The sequence below is a fragment of the Pseudonaja textilis genome, chromosome 2 (assembly GCF_049901715.1).
Source record: "Pseudonaja textilis isolate UNSWEBS1 chromosome 2, rPseTex1.2, whole genome shotgun sequence".
NCBI lineage: Eukaryota > Metazoa > Chordata > Lepidosauria > Squamata > Elapidae > Pseudonaja > Pseudonaja textilis.
Genome location: NC_141991.1, coordinates 248,296,892 through 248,312,673, shown reverse-complemented (window position 1 = coordinate 248,312,673; position 15,782 = coordinate 248,296,892). Strand labels below are relative to the sequence as shown.

General features: G+C 42.0%; 1 protein-coding gene across 1 annotated transcript in view; it reads right to left on the bottom strand.

Annotated features, from left to right (window-relative positions):
- Positions 1-15,782, bottom strand: part of LOXHD1 (lipoxygenase homology PLAT domains 1) — a 198,413-nt gene that overhangs the window by 165,434 nt on the left and 17,197 nt on the right. The window contains exons 5-8 of the mRNA XM_026713916.2: positions 14,543-14,727; positions 4,675-4,773; positions 3,378-3,526; positions 2,254-2,377 (exon numbers count right to left, since the gene is read on the bottom strand). Of these exons, the coding sequence (XP_026569701.2) occupies positions 2,254-2,377; positions 3,378-3,526; positions 4,675-4,773; positions 14,543-14,727 (557 nt within the window). The remainder of the gene's footprint in view (positions 1-2,253; positions 2,378-3,377; positions 3,527-4,674; positions 4,774-14,542; positions 14,728-15,782) is intronic.

Sequence of the window (15,782 nt, the reverse complement as noted above, 5' to 3'; positions counted from 1 at the left end):
TGCAGGAGATGTGGGTATATGCACAGAGCACAGGGCACACACGGGGAGGGGGTCACATGCAGGGGTGGGATTCTACCGGTTCGGACCTATTCGTAAGAACCGGTTGTTAACATTCTAAGCAGTTTGGAGAACCGGTTGTTAGAAGAAATTACTGGCCTAATCCTGTAAGGAAGGCAGGAAGGAAACATTCTGGTGTTGCTTACAGAAACTGCCTCTCCATTAACCCTTATCTTGGCAGGACTAGGCTTCCTGTCTCAGAAACTTCTCTGGAGTTTTTTTCCCCTCCTTTGCTGGTACTTTGCTTGTGTGGAGTGACCATTCAAAGTTACAATGGCACTGAAAAAAGTGACTTAGGACCCTTTTTCACACTTACGACTGTTGCAGCCTCCCCACAGTCATGAGAGGCAATGCATGCCTCGATGTGAGTGATGTTGATTTGGCCACGTCCAGCCAATAACATGACCACCAAGCCACATCCACCCAGTCACATGACCACTAAGCCACGCCTACTACCTAAGCCACGCCCACAGAACCGGTTGTTAAAAAATTTGAGTCCCACCCCTGGTCGCATGTGCATGTGCAGAGGTGTGTGGTGCATGCGGGGGGGGTGTCTCATGCGGATGCGCAGGGGGGCAGGGGGCCTTGTGAGCATTGCATTATGGATGCAGGCAGCGTGTGTGCCCACGCAGACTTTCAGCACGTGACGACGAAAAGGTGAGCCATCCCTGTTCTAGGAGTAGGCTGCTGTGGAAGTAGATAGACACCTGTCTCAGGTACACCTGCCCTTCAAACTGCGCTAGGCAAAGGATGCGATTCTGTGGCTGTAATGTTTGAAGGCTTGGAAGTTGCTAACAATGAAATGAGCTTCTCCAATCCTTTCTCCTTAGGTTGCTTCCAGCTCGCCGTTTGGATTAGAAAAGCCACGGCCCTTCTCACTCCCAGATCCCTTCCGCACTTCCTGCTTCTCCAAAACTAGCACACTAACAACCAACAACAGGGTCACGCCCGGCTGTTTTTCTCCAGGGCTTTTAGAGATGGTCTGTGCTAAGCAGCCAGGCAGAGGTCTCCCGTGAACGGGACACCCTCAGCCCAGATGCTACCTAATCTCCATCCACCTGCCCACTCGCATAAACCTCCATTCTGAGAGGGAGATGGGACATTGGTGCTTACCTGATATGTCCATCACCCCACCCCCCAACTTCCTTAATACTGCAGAGAAATATGCTACAGCTATGCAATCTGACATGTTTCAAACCAGCAAGCACACCAGATGATGGAGCAGAACCAGCACAAGGAGAGGCATTGCTCGGCTTATACACTTCTCCATTCTCAAGATGTAGTAAGGCTGTATTACTATTGTCCTTCTCGTCTCTCCTATTGGCATCTATGATTATCACTTTGTTGTCTATTCTATTCTCTCCTGTTCTGTCTCCTGTCCTGTTCGGTTCCATTCCATTCCGTTCCATTCCATTCCATATTTTCTATTCTATTCTATTCTATTCTATTCTATTCTATTCTATTCTATTCTATTCTATTCTATTCCATTCCATTCCATTCCATTCCATTCCATTCCATATTTTCTTTTGTATTCTATTCTATTTCTATTCTATTTCATTCCATTCCATATTTTCTATTCTATTCTATTCTATTCTATTCTATTCTATTCTATTCTATTCTATTCTATTCTATTCTATTCTATTCTATTCTATTCTATTCTATTCTATTATTTCTATTTCTATTCTAAGCCATCCCATCCCATCTCATCCCATCCTATCAGTAGTGGGATTCAAATTTTTTTACTACCGTTTCTGTGGACGTGGCTTGGTGGGCGTGGCAGGGGAAGGATACTGTAAAATCCTCATTCCCTCTGCACCCCACTAACCTGCTTTCTAGCTCTGTTCTCCTGTGCAGGGCAACAAAAGAAGACCCAGCCGATCAGGAGGAAGAGAATAGATGGGGGCAGGGCCAGTCAGAAGTGGTATTCCAAACTACTCAAAATTTCTGCTACCGGTTCTCCAGAACTGGTCAGAACCTGCTGAATACCAGTTCTGCATCCTATTCTATTCTATTCTATTCTATTCTATTCCATATTTTCTATTCTAGTCCATTCCAGTCCATTCCATTCCATATTGTCTTTTCTGTTCTGTTCTGTTTTATTCTACTCCTATTCTCCCTCTATGCCCTCAGCCTTTTAATCCTAGTTCATCCTCGGCTGTCTCATCTTCATCACTTTCAGCTCAAAGACACACTTACCAGTTGCCTCTGTTCCTCCCACAAGAATGTCGCGCTGGATTTTGCCATCATCTTCATCCAATGCAAACCAACGGTAGCACGGGAATTCATACACTGACTTGTTGCCAATATCTTCAATGATAACCTACGATCGGAGCAGAATGTCTCATCAGTGAAGGGAGAAGCTGTAGAACTATCTGCCTTTAGACCAATTTTGCAACCCACTCAGCAGATTTTTTTTTAAACAAATTTTATTAATTTTTAAAGACAATACACAAGCAAACAAAATGTAGAATATAAAAACATAAGACATCTTTTCTGAAAAACAGATAAAACATCTTATTTAAAGACAGCATAATTCCAAATTATCACATTTCCATACAAGCACAATTTAATATGCATATTTATCTTATATATTCAACTTCATATCTTTTCCCAACTTTTCTCTATTTCTCCCTTTCCTTCTATTCAATTATATATAGTCTATCAAGTGAGCATGAATTTGATTTATGTCTGTACAAAAAGATGTAACCCGGAGTTAAGCCGCTTTCCAAAAACAAGTTTTATGTATTTATGTTTCGTGTTTTGTTTGTCTATGTTTGAATTAATAAAACTCTAGAAGAATGTTGGAAGAGAATAATGAAATTGCAAATAAGACAGATGGATACAATGAATATATACAAATCAAGGCCGCTCAGCAGATTTTTACCCACAGGTATTCACTGAGAACATTGTCTTTCTTAACAGACCAACAGAGTTCGAAGGGACTTTGTAAGTCTTCCAGGCCAAAGATCCCTCAATCTTGGCAAATTTAAGACTTCTGGACTTCAACTCCCAGAATTCCCCAGCCAACATATCCACAAGTCTTAATTGCCTGTTTTTTGGCCTTTTTTTACTGTTTTCGGGCCATTTTCAGGTGTTTTCTGGGCCATTTTTGGCCCAAAATGGCCTGGGAAGCAGCCCAGAAAACAGGCCGGAAAATGAGCAGGACGAGACGAGCCGGTGGTGGGATTTTCCAGTTCGCCAAACTGTGTAGAATCTTAACTACCGGTGTGAACCAGCAGCAGCCCATCATTGGTTAAGGCAAACCTAATTAAGAGTTCCTGATACGGTGGCCTAAGTAATGAATTAATAACACAGCGAACCTTATCAAGGAACCATCCAGCTGAGCTTCCCTTGTTGTTATGCCCAATGGTGATTTTCCGGAGCTTGCCCAGATTGGGGGCATCAAGGGTGAACTTGTCTTCTGACCCCCTCTCAAAATTGTCCTTGTCGTTGTCCAACCTGCGTTCTCCTGGGCAACAGACATCATCAAAGATAAACAAATATGGAAAGAGAGAATAAGAGAGAGAGAAAAAGAGAGAGAAATCATTATCTCTCATCGGAAATTGGCGATCATTTTTTTTTTAAATCAACAGCTGCATTAAAAAGTGCTGCTGAGTTTTGTCCAAACCAGTCCCTTAGATTTTTGAAGCCATGATGTCCTTCTGCCTGGACCTTCACTTGCCTTCGGTCTTTCCCGGGAGGATTAAGTGAAAGATGCCATATTTTTCTGGGTGTCGCATCACATATCCAAAATATTCTAAGTTTCGTGTTTTGATGGTTTGGATGATTTCCCTTGGCTTTCCCAGGCGGCTTACCCCTTCCTCATTTCTGATTTTGTCAACCCAACTTATACGTAAGAGCCGTCTGTAAATCTACATTTCAAATGCTTCTAGTCTCTTCACGGAGGGACTAGTATATACCTGTCATGCCCCCGTTGGAATCTGATTCTGAGGGGGAGATCAAGCAGCTGACAGGGAGTGGGAGTGTGGCTCCAGAGATTGTGGAAGAAACTGGGGAAGGGCACAGTCCAGCTGGACATTCAGAGGAAGACCCAGGGCCACCCTCTCTTCATCCTAGGACACGCAGGGAGGAACGGAGAAGGGAGCAACATGAATTGCATGGTTTATGGGGGAGGAAAGGGCCCTGATCCCCTTCATTAGCTGAAGCTGGGAAAACTGTTTAAAAAGGCAAACTACCCACAGCAAAGTTTCTGGAAGCAAAGCGTGCATTATCTTTATTTGTCAAGTCTTATATGGATTCTAGCGTCCTCCCAACTGTGTGTGTTTCGTTATCTTTTGAAGTCTCCAATTCCTTATTCTGCCCTGTCTCGTTAATTGCTGCAACATGGTTTGTGTTGGTTTTTATTTATTTTGATGTATAATTTAGATGTACTTTGGGTTCGGATTGAATTTCTTCTCTTTAAAAACTGTTCTTGGGAGAGTTTTTTTTTTCTCCAGCCGATGATACCTGTATATTGGGGACCAAGTTGGAGGTATTAAAGGGACTTTACTTACTTTTGTGACTTTGTTGCTTTTGTTCCACCCCCCTGGGTCCTCACAATACCTATTAGTCTGCATTAGTCGATATAAGTACTGTATATACCCTAGGGAATATTACCCGTGTCTCCGTTCCGCCCAAAAATGTTAACGAAAACATCAGCATCTGTTCCACTGCCATTGACATCACCTGTAAACACTCGGACAACATATTTGTTTACTGCAGGGGGAAAAAGAACATTATACAATTAATTAAAAGAGAAGCAGATAGATGTCCGAGGAACGATCAAGCAAGCTGGAAGTACCACAAACATGTGTTTGCATCTGAATTTACCTGTAAGCTGGGGATCCACCATCTTATGGAAAAATAACCATCCTTTTTTGTCAGTTGCAACATCCTTAGGGCCCAGGTAGATTGGCTACACCAGGGGGTGGCCCAGCAGAAAGTACAATATCCTACCCCATCTCAAAAGGTGCTTTTCAAAGGGCTACTGGATTTTCTTGGGTTTCTTCCCCCACCCCCTTAAAATATTTCGCTTCTCCTCTAAGAATTATTACTATATTACTGAAACAGAACTGAAGAAGCTTCCCGGATGAAAAGCGAAATGTTTTCAAGGAGGGAAAAAACAACAACAACAAGAAAATTCATTTGCTTTTTAGGAAAACATCTTTGACCTGGATGATTAACCTGGAATTGAGGGGAAACTTCCTAACGGTGAGGATAATTAACCAGTGGAACAGCTTGCCACTAGAAGTTGTGGGCACTTCATCACTGGAGGTTTTTAAGAAGAGACTGGACAGTCACTTGTCTGAAATGATATAGGGCCTCCCGCTTGAACAAGGGGGTTGGACTAGAGGATCTCCAAGGTCCCTTCCAGCTCTATTCTGATTGATTGGGAATCTCCATAGACAATGTCTTCCCCTAAACTCTGCTGCCTCATTGCAAATCCCTATTGTGATTCAGCCCGGAGGCTGGAAATTGGTGTTATTATTAGTTTTAATTATTATTATTAAAACTTATTATATAAAACTTATTAGTTTTAATGTGAGGCAAATAAGGAACATGTGAAATACAATGAAAATATAGCCACACAAAACTCATTTGCAGATGTAGAAAGTTAGCACCCACCCACCGCTCTTCTAGAAGAATGAGATAGTTTGAGGAATACAAAAGAAAAAAAAAAAAGACAGGATAAAATATTTCTCCCTAAAAGAGAAATAAAAAATCTTAAGTTCCCTGCCCCCCCGAGCAGATACCGGAGGAGGCAGCTTTTAGAAATGGTCATCCATTCAAAGACAGGATATTTTGAAACAGAGGCAGAGCGATAGGGTTAGCCCTCACCCAAGATCCAAACCAGGACAAAGCCATTAAGCCATAATAGGAATTGGCCAACCCCTTTTCAGAACACAAGCCCCTTCAGTACGTCATCTCAGTTGCACCACCCTCAGCAAATTTCAACCCAACTTGGAAGCTCGGACAACCTATAGAGCCAGCTGTGATGGGATTCAACCGGTTTGCACCACTTCAGCCGAACCCGTTGTTAAGCTCCTGGCTGGCCCCAACCCACCTCTTCCAAGGGTCCCCATGCGTAAGTCGAGGACTACCTGTGGTTGTGAGAAATCTCTGGATTTAATTGGTTTGGATGACAACACGAAGTTTGAACTCTCTTTAAGGCTTGCTGAGATGGAAGAGAAAAAGCGAATAAAAACAGAACTGACCATGCCAGGGATTTTTGCACTGATATTCTCATTACAAAAAGTCAGCTGAAAATATGGGCAGAGAGGCTGGGAAGTTAATTTAAAACATCGCATTGGTTTGGTAACAAATCTTTTAAACTAGTGCTCTAAAGTAGTTGTCCTACTCCCTCTGCTGGTCAAATCAAAATCGGATGGCTTCTTATATTAGCTTTTGTTCTAAAACTGAACATCGGGCGCGGAATTTTAAGAACCAAAAAAAAAAACCCCTCTTTTATATTAAAAAAAAAAGGAGTTGATAAAAATCCAAAGATGCTTAAAGGTGAGGCAGCGATTAAAAAAAAGGAAGGCAAAATGAAATTTTGAAGACATTGGGGTATGTAGCTAATTGGAATTAAGGATGGAGTAAAATCCACCCCCAGTAGGGAGATCAAGAAAGTCCCTGCAAGCTGCAATTGTGTTGAAAATGCACACAGTGCCCACATCACAACACTCCAGTTTTTAAATTTGCTTTTTTTCTCTCTCTCTTTTAAACGGCTTTAATTTCACACGGGCTTAAATTACTAACAGAATAACAGAGTTGGAAGGGACTTTGGAGGTCTTCTAGTCCAACCCCCTGCTCAGGCAGGAAACCCTATACCATTTCAGACAAATGGTTGTCCAATCTCTTCTTGGGTTGGAGCAGCCAGAACTTCTGGAAGCAAGTTGTTCCACTGGTTAATTGTTCTAATTCTCAGGAAGTTTCTCCTTATTTCCAAGTTGCTTCTCTCCTTAATTAGTTTCCATCTGTTGCTTCTTGTCCTGCCTTCGGAAAGTAAGTTGACCCCATTTCCCTTCAAATATTGGAACATGGCTATCGTGTCTGTTTCTTATGTTTACGAATAAGTCAAGGTGGCAAACATATCCAACACACCTTCCTCCTCCTATCTTCCCAGAACAACCCTGCAAGGTCAATTGGCCTGGGAGACTGTGCCTGGCCCAAAGTCACCCAGTTGGTTTTCATGGCTAAGGCGGGACTAGAACCCACAGTCTCCTAAGGCCGGACTACAACCCACAGTATCCTGGTGATTGGTCCAAAGTCATTCAGCTAGTATTCATGGCTAAGGAGGGACTAGAACCCACAGTCTCCTGCTTTCTAGCCCAGTGCCTTAACCACTACGCCAAACTGGCTCTCACCTCCCTGATGTTGCTTGCACCCGTTTCCAGAGAACCGTGTAAGGGCTAAGGAATGATAGCGATCATCAGCAGTGGGCTAGATTAAGGAAGTGCACTAAATTATAAACTGCAAGAAAGAGTAGCGTGAATGTTTGGAAAGGAGAAAAGGAAGGAGGCTTTGCAAGCCAAGACGTGTTAAGACTTTGAACCCATTTCTTGATTCTGAAGTTCTGATGGTAGAAGGCCAACAGGCAGGCCGTGAAGCAGTGGTGGGTTTAAAAAAAAAATTTCCTACAGGTTCGGTGTGAGTGCACGCTTTGCTGTGCCGCGCGAAGCAGCTGAGGTTGAAAAGCAGGAAATAAAAGTCAGTATAGAGCCAGGGTGGATGGGAGGGCCCAGCAGTTGATCATTGGAGCGAACTGGTTCGCTCACAGATAATCCTTGGAGGTACCGGTTAGGCTGAACTGGGCCGAACCAGTAGAATACCACCACTGTCATAAAGGCATATGTCAAAGTACTGGACGAACCATCTTTCAAGCCCAAAGCTGACATATGTGTCGCCATTTTATTTAGTCTTATTATATACTCCTTTACTTTCTTTCTCTTTGCGGTTATGGGGGAAAGGATTTCAGGCTTGCCACATTTCTAAGGTGGGAGGAGTGGAGATAGCGAGAGTTGTTTAGGCTAGGTGGTTCTTCTTCTCGTGGGAATGAAAGCTGACCCTGCTGAGACCTGGAGGTGGAGATTGATGACACTCAGCAAGGTTGATTTACTTCCATTGGAGAATGTGACTTTTAGGGGTTGCTTCTAACTTCCAGTATGATGTGGTGTAATTCCAGGTCATGTCAGATCCAGAATTACAACAGACTTTACCAATTTGATGCTTTTCTAAATAAAAAGAAATTATTATGGAAGATGGACTTTGCACTTTTCTTTTTAAATGGATTTCACCACTTGAAACCTGACACCATCCTTTTCATGTTGGTATTTGAAAATTATGCAGCCCTCGAGAAACAATATTCACCGTACCATTGATTTTAACCTGGCGGAAAGGAAATGCTGGACGGATGCCTAGTTTTAAACCTGCGCTCAAAACCTTGGCAAGCAGCAAGAAAGAAAAATTTAGACTAGTCGGTGGATCTTGTACAGCTTTGTCTGTCTACATATTGGGTATTTTCTTTCTTTAGCACAGCACAGATTTTAAAAATGTAAAGAGGAGTAGAAATGGAATGAAGGAGATGAACCGTGTTCTAATAATATTTGGAACCGAGTGGCTGTCATTCCAGCAGGCAAGGGTAAATCTGATGCCTTTTTAATGTAAGATAGGAGCAAACCAAGGCTCTAATATTTGGTGTCACCTAATGGCCAGCTAAATGTTCACATAGATTCTCAGTCAATCCAGATCATAGTTGTCCCCAAAGATGCTTTTTCAAAAGATAACTGGATTTTGTTTTTCCTTGAAGACATTTCACTTCTCATCTAAGAAGCTTCCTTCAGTTCTGACTGAGTGGTGGAGGAATAAATCCTTCCATCCTCCACCATTTGGTCAGAACTGAAGGAAGCTTCTTGAAGGAGAAGTGAAATGTCTTCAAGGAAAAACAAAGTCCAGTTGCCTTTTGAAAAAGCACCTTTGTGATGGCCAGCTAGTATTAGTTCCTTCCCATTGTCCCTCCTCAGCGTCTGGTCTTTGTAAGGGATGCTATAGGTAGTCTTCAACTTACAACCCTTCTTTAGTGACCGTTCAAAGTTACAATAGCACTGAAAAAAGTGACTTAGGGCCTTTTTGTACTCTTACAACCGATGCAACATTCTTACGGTCATTATCATCAAAATTTAGATGCTTGGCAACTGACATATATTGAAAATGGTTGTGGTGTCTCCAGGTCATGTGATCACCTTTCGGGCTCATATTTATGAAGGTTGTGATCCGCTTTAGCAACCTTCGGACAAGCAAAGTCAATGGGGAAGCCAAATTCACTTAACAATGGTGTTCCTAACTTAAAAACTGTGGTGATTCACTTAACAACGGTGGCAAGAAAGGTCATAAAATGGGGCAAAACTCACTTAACTACTGCCTCATTTAGCAACAGAAATGTTGGGCTCAATTGCGCTCGTCAGGATTCCAGCAATTGCCCAAATTAAATCATGATTCTCGAGACAAACTTCAACCAGCTTCGAAGGATTCATTAGAGGCGACAGACTGGCACTGCCCTGTATGAAGCCAACTCTGGCACATATAATTATTTACAATCACCTGTGACCCTGTTTCCGCCCCTAGGTGTCTCATAAACCAGATTCTCCAATTAAGCACATTCACAGGCTGGGTGTCATCATTCACGTTCTCCAATTAAATATATTCACGAGCAAAAACTCTGGTATTTTAGTTACAGTCTTTTAAAATTAAGAGTTGGAATGTACTTTTGATTTCCCACCTTTTTTCTGGCAACTACTTAAACAGGCATAGGAATGATTTATGAGTTGACAATCGTAGGCCAAGGGAGCACAGGGATGCCACAACTGTCATAAATGTGAAAAAAGATTGTTACTTTGGGGGAGGGTGTAACTTTAGTCATAAATTGAAAGGTTGCAAGTTAAGGACCAGCTGCACATAATTCTAGAGCTCCAGAATGACCCATGCTAGAGGGAAGATTTATGAAGGTGGTATAGAGACAAGCCGAGAGAGAGAAAAAAATTGCTTTTCTCCAGTTAAAATTGGGGATGGAAGAATTTCTCTTGAAGTTAGACATGCTGAACCGTGAAACAAAAGATTCTTTACACAGCGCACAGCCTTTAATTAAATTAATCACTGCTCAAATGTCTCTTTATACCCAATGGCCAAATTGTCTGTTATCTGACCTGGTTTGAGAGAAGAAGAGGGTTTGGGTTTTGTCTTTTTTTTTTTTCTTAAATCATTGCTGTAGGAAGTTAAGACACTTCGACTTAAGAATTTATTACGGGAAAGAAAACACCGCGAGGGTGGTGGAACGATATCCCATCCTTTGCAATTAATACCCAGGATGAAAGCGAATATCATCCCCCCCTCGGCAGCACTTAGGTAAATAAGAATCTGTGGTGGTGTAAATGTGAGAATAATTGCTTGGCATATGGCAAACTGCAAAATTGACAGATGGGTTTTCTGGCTGAGCACCACGACCTGCAGCATTTTCCTTGTAAGAAACCCACACAATTTGTGAAAAGATGGTGTGATGTCAGGTTAAGCCGTACGGAAAAGCTGCTTCCCAGTTTTCTTTTGGCAGGGAATCCTGAGCGCAGAAAATCACCTCTGAGTTTTACATTCGGGCATTTGAAACCTTTATCGTCACATCGTTCGTTGCCCTGGAACTGAACTGAATGGAAGAGATGAACTAATATTGACCTGCATAAGGCAGAATCAGGTTTTCAAAAACTAAACAAAGACTAGGGAGTGACATGAGAACAGTGTGAATCCTGCATCCAGTTTTGGTCACCAGGCTATACAAAAGATGTTGAGACTCTAGAAAGAGCGCAGAGAAGAGCAACCAGGATGATTAGGAGACTGGAGACAAAAACATATGAAGAACCGTTACAGGAACTGGGCCAGCTTCTCTTCACCAGGCTAGCCAAGTACTAGTCTGGTGAAGAGAAGGACCAGGGGAGACGTGATAGCAGTCTTCCAATATTTGAGGGGCTGCCACAGAGAGGAGGAAGGGGTCAAGCTATTTTCTAAGGCACCCGAAGGCCAGACAAGAAATAATGGATGGAATCTGATCAAGAAGAGATTCAACCTAGAAATAAAGAGAATTTTTCTGACAGGGAGAACAATCAACCCATGGGATAGCTTGCCTTTGGAGGTTGTGGGAGCTTCCTCACTGGAGGCTTTCAAGAAGAGACTGGACTGCGCCATCTGTCAGAAATGTTGTACAGTCTCCTGCATGGGCGGGAGGTTGGACTAGATGACCTACAAAGTCCCTTCCAACTCTATTAATCTGTTAAATCTATTCTCCATGAAGGCAGGACAAGAAGCAAAGGATGGAAAGTAACCAAGGAGAGAAGAAACCTAAATTAAGGATAAATTTCTTAACAGTAAGAACAATTATCCAGGTGAAGGGGTTGCCTTCAGAAGTTGTGGCTGCTCCATCACTGGAGGTTTTTAAGAAGAGACTGGGCAGCCATTTGTCTAGAATGGTATAGGGTCTCCTGCTTGAGCAGGGGGTTGGACTAGAAGACCTCCAAGGTCCCTTTCAGTTCTTATTCTGTTAAACTTGACAATGACAATGTGATCACTCATGTTATAGTTCTACCTTGTTCCCCGCATACAAAGTGCTAATATTCATTAGGGTGCAAAGCGTACTGGTATCCAATTCAGTATCAATAAAGTAATAATATGTATATAAAATTTATACCCTTTTCTCCAAAATTGCCACATGTAGAAGCGGAGGGGAGGAGAGAGGAAGGGAAGGGGAGGGAATAAATGAGTGAAGAAGGGAAGGGGATAAATGGGTGAAGAAAGGAAGGGAAGGGAACGGAAGGGAACAGAACAGAACAGAACAATAGAGTTATTATATTCTAGAGGGATCCTGGAGGTGTTATTCCAAAACCTAAGGATGCTTTGGGAAAGCAAGAAGAGTTAAAACATAACCACAGATCCAAATTCATTGTATAGACCTGACTTCCAAATATGGAAAAAAAAAGATCCCCATTGCAAGTACTGAATCAATAATACTTTACTTTAACAGTGAACAGCCTGTCAATCCAGACACTTCTGTCTCTATTTTATACCCAGGGGGTCTTTCTGACCACACTAGAAAATTTCAGTTGATTTTGCTGCTATTTTGGGATAAAGATCATCAAGTCTGGAGTGTGACTATATTGCTGTTTGCCACCCAGAATCAATGTGTGCGGGTTGGGTGGTCTTTTAAATTTATTTAATAAATAATAACATGATTTAAAATAATATACTGTATATATCACTGTACTTTCTTAAAATACGTTTTTTTTAAAAAAAACCTGCATAATGTATAATTTTTCTTTAAAAAACTCCTACAAGGCAACAACTTGGATATTACTTTAGGCAAGATTTAAATTCATGCAATTTTCCATCCTAGAATGCATTTATTACCACGGCGGAACTCTGTTGCAAAGACCGAACATTTCAAACGTGTTCATTTATTTTCACTATTTCTACGCTGACGTTTAGGTTTCCTCAAGTTTATAAGATAACTGTGGTTTCCTTTAGCAAAAGGATAACGAAACTTTAGCTTCTGTGACATTTGAAAATGAAAAATTAGATTTATTGCTTGTGAAAATTAAAAGAAAAATTGGATTAGATGGGGAAATGTCAGGTAGTTCTCGACTTACGACCATCATTCTGCTAAACAAATAACTCCCTCAACACTGTCTAACTATTTACAAAGTCTACACTACTATTACTATTAATTTTCTCATCACTCCTTATCACCCATCCCCTCCCACTTGTGACTGTAGGACTGTAACTTGGTCGCTTGTATCCTAACAATTTTTATTGACTGTTTCCTAGTGTGATTTGATTGCTTCTTTGTACCCTATGACTATCATTAAGTGTTGCACCTTATGATTCTCGACTCTTGACGAATGTACCTTTTCCTTTATGTACACTGAGAGCATTTGCACCAAGACCAATTCCTTGTGTGTCCAATCACACTTGACCAATAAAAGAATTCTATTCTATTTCTATTATTTTAGGGTTTGAAATGACAATGGCACTGAAAAAAGTGACTTATGACCATTTTTCACACGGCCATTGCAGCATCCTCATCGTCACGTGATCAAAATTCAGACGCTTGGCAACTGACTCATATTTATGACAGTTGCCGTATCCCAGGTTCATGTGGTCCCCTTTTGCGACCCTTCGGACAAGCGAAGTCCATGGGGAAAGCGGATTCACTTAACAACAGCGTTACTAACTCCACAACTTCAGGAATTTGCTTAATAACTGCAGGAAGGAAGTTCGTAAAATTGGGGTAAAATTCACTTCACAACTGTCTCACTTAGCAACAGAAATTTGGGGCTCATTTGTGGTCATTAGTCAAGGACTATCTTGTATACCACATTAATATATGTATTCAGTCACGCATTCACACAATCGCAGAGTTGGAAGGGACCTTAGAGGTCCTCTAGTCCAGCCCCCTGCTCAAGCAGGAGACCCCCTGTAGAACCACAGAGTTGGAAGGGACCTTGGAGGTCATCTAGTCCAACCCCCCCCCTGCTCAAGCAGGAGACAATCACAGAATCACAGAGCTGAAAGAGACTGTCATGCCCCTGTTGGAGGTTGACTTCGAGAGAGAGGAGGAACAGCCGACAGGGAGTGGGAGTGTGGCTCTGGAGGTGGTGGGGGAAGGGCACAGGTCAGCTGGGCATTCAGAGGACGACCCAGGCCCATCCCCTCTTCATCCTAGGGCACGCAGGGAGGTACAGATAAGGGAGCAATGTGAGTTGCGTGGTTTACAGGGGAGGAAAGGGCCCCGATCCCTTTCATCAGTCGCAGCTGTAAGGACTGTTTATAAGGACAAACTGCGCATGGGCCAGTGCTGAAAGCAAAGCGTGAAAATATTTCTAGTTTGTCAGTTCTTATCTGAGTTCTGGCGTCCTTCCCGGTGTGTGTATTTCAATATCTGTGGACATCTTCAAGCCTTTATCCTGCCTTGTCTCATTAATTGCTTCAGTGTGGTTTGCGTTGTTTTTTTCTATTTATAATTTATATGTATTTTGAGTTTGAACGGCATTTCTTCCTTTTCACAACTGTTTGTGGGGGAGTTTTTTCTCCAGTCAATGATAATTGGAGCTTTGAAGCCAAGTTGAAAGAATGAAAGGGACTTCACTTGTTTTTGTGACTTTGTTGCTTTTGTATCCCACCCTGAGTCGTCATAGAGACCTTGGAGGTCCTCTAGTCCAACCCCTTGCCCAAGCAGGAGACCCCCCCATAACAGAGTACCCCAAATGAGGGGAATCCAAGCCCTTTTGTCTTCTCCTTTCCCGTAAGGAATCAACCTTGGCTGCATGGAACGGCCCATCTACCCTCTATAGCGACGAGAGGAGGACACAGCAAGAACACCCTCCCCCCCACCACAGGCCGAGAGTGCCCCCTTCCCTTGCACACTTCACTACAGTATGCTATGATGTACCTTTGGGAACATCCATAGGATTAAGGCTGCCAATCAGATCTCTGACATAAAGTCCGTCCCCTTCATCTTTACTCAGCCAATTGTTGCACGGGAAATAAAAACGGAGGTGGGGCCTGTTCATGTCTGTCACAATCACACGGTCAAGATACCAGCTGGCGTTCATTCCGGTGTTGTCGTGCTCAATTCTGCCACACAAATAGAGAAGAGAAAGAAGGGTGCGGGCTGGCAATTATTAAAATCGATATTTGACAACCTGCTGCCCTCAGATGCATTATTTATTTATTTCATTTATTATTTGAATTGATTTGATTTGTCGATCGCTTACAAGATAACAGATATAAGTATAAACATGAGTAATAATACAGGAAATGGGTACAAATAAATGGGGGACAATAGGACAGGGACAATAGGCACAATTGTTCAGTTATGCACAGACCTCCTAGGAATGGGGTAAGGCCAAAATGAGGAACATATTATCATTTATAGTGGAATTGCAAAGAAGCCCAAAAGTTTCGGCAGAAAATTCAGAAATGGTTAGAAGAGATGTGTAAGATTAAAATAGAATAGAGACCTGATTTTTTTCTTGTTAAGAATTAATGTGGGAAAATATGACAAATATAGTATATACCTAACAATTCACGTAACCACAGCTGCAAGATTGGCCTATGCACAACGTGGAAATGTAAAGAAACTCCAAGTGTAATAGAAATAATTAGGAAAATGTGGATGTGTGCAGAAATGGACAAATTGACAAAAGAACTAAAAAATAAGGACGAATCGGATTATTACAAAGTATGGGATAAGTTTTATTGCTGGTTAGAAAAGAGGAAGGATCAAGAAAATAAGAAATGATTTTATGTATATATTATATACTACCTATATAGAGTGTAAATATGTACTATTTTTACATGACTCAGCAATGTAAAACAACTATGTAGGTTAGGATGATTGCACCATGTCCACTGTTTTTAATGTCCTTTTCTTTCTTTTTTTGTGTTTGTTCAATAAAATTTTTGAACACGAAAAAGGAATGGGGTGAGGTCAATAGTGGATAGTTTAAGGGTAAAGGAGTGGGGAGTTTTTTAGAATGGCAGCTCCCATAATCCCCTTTCTTCACTGGCTGGGAATGCTGGGAATTGTAACCCCAACCCAACTAGAGGATATCGGATTGAGGGACGTTGTGGTACGTTTCCCTTTTGTCGTACTTTGGCAACAGCAACACAGACATCACACCTACGAA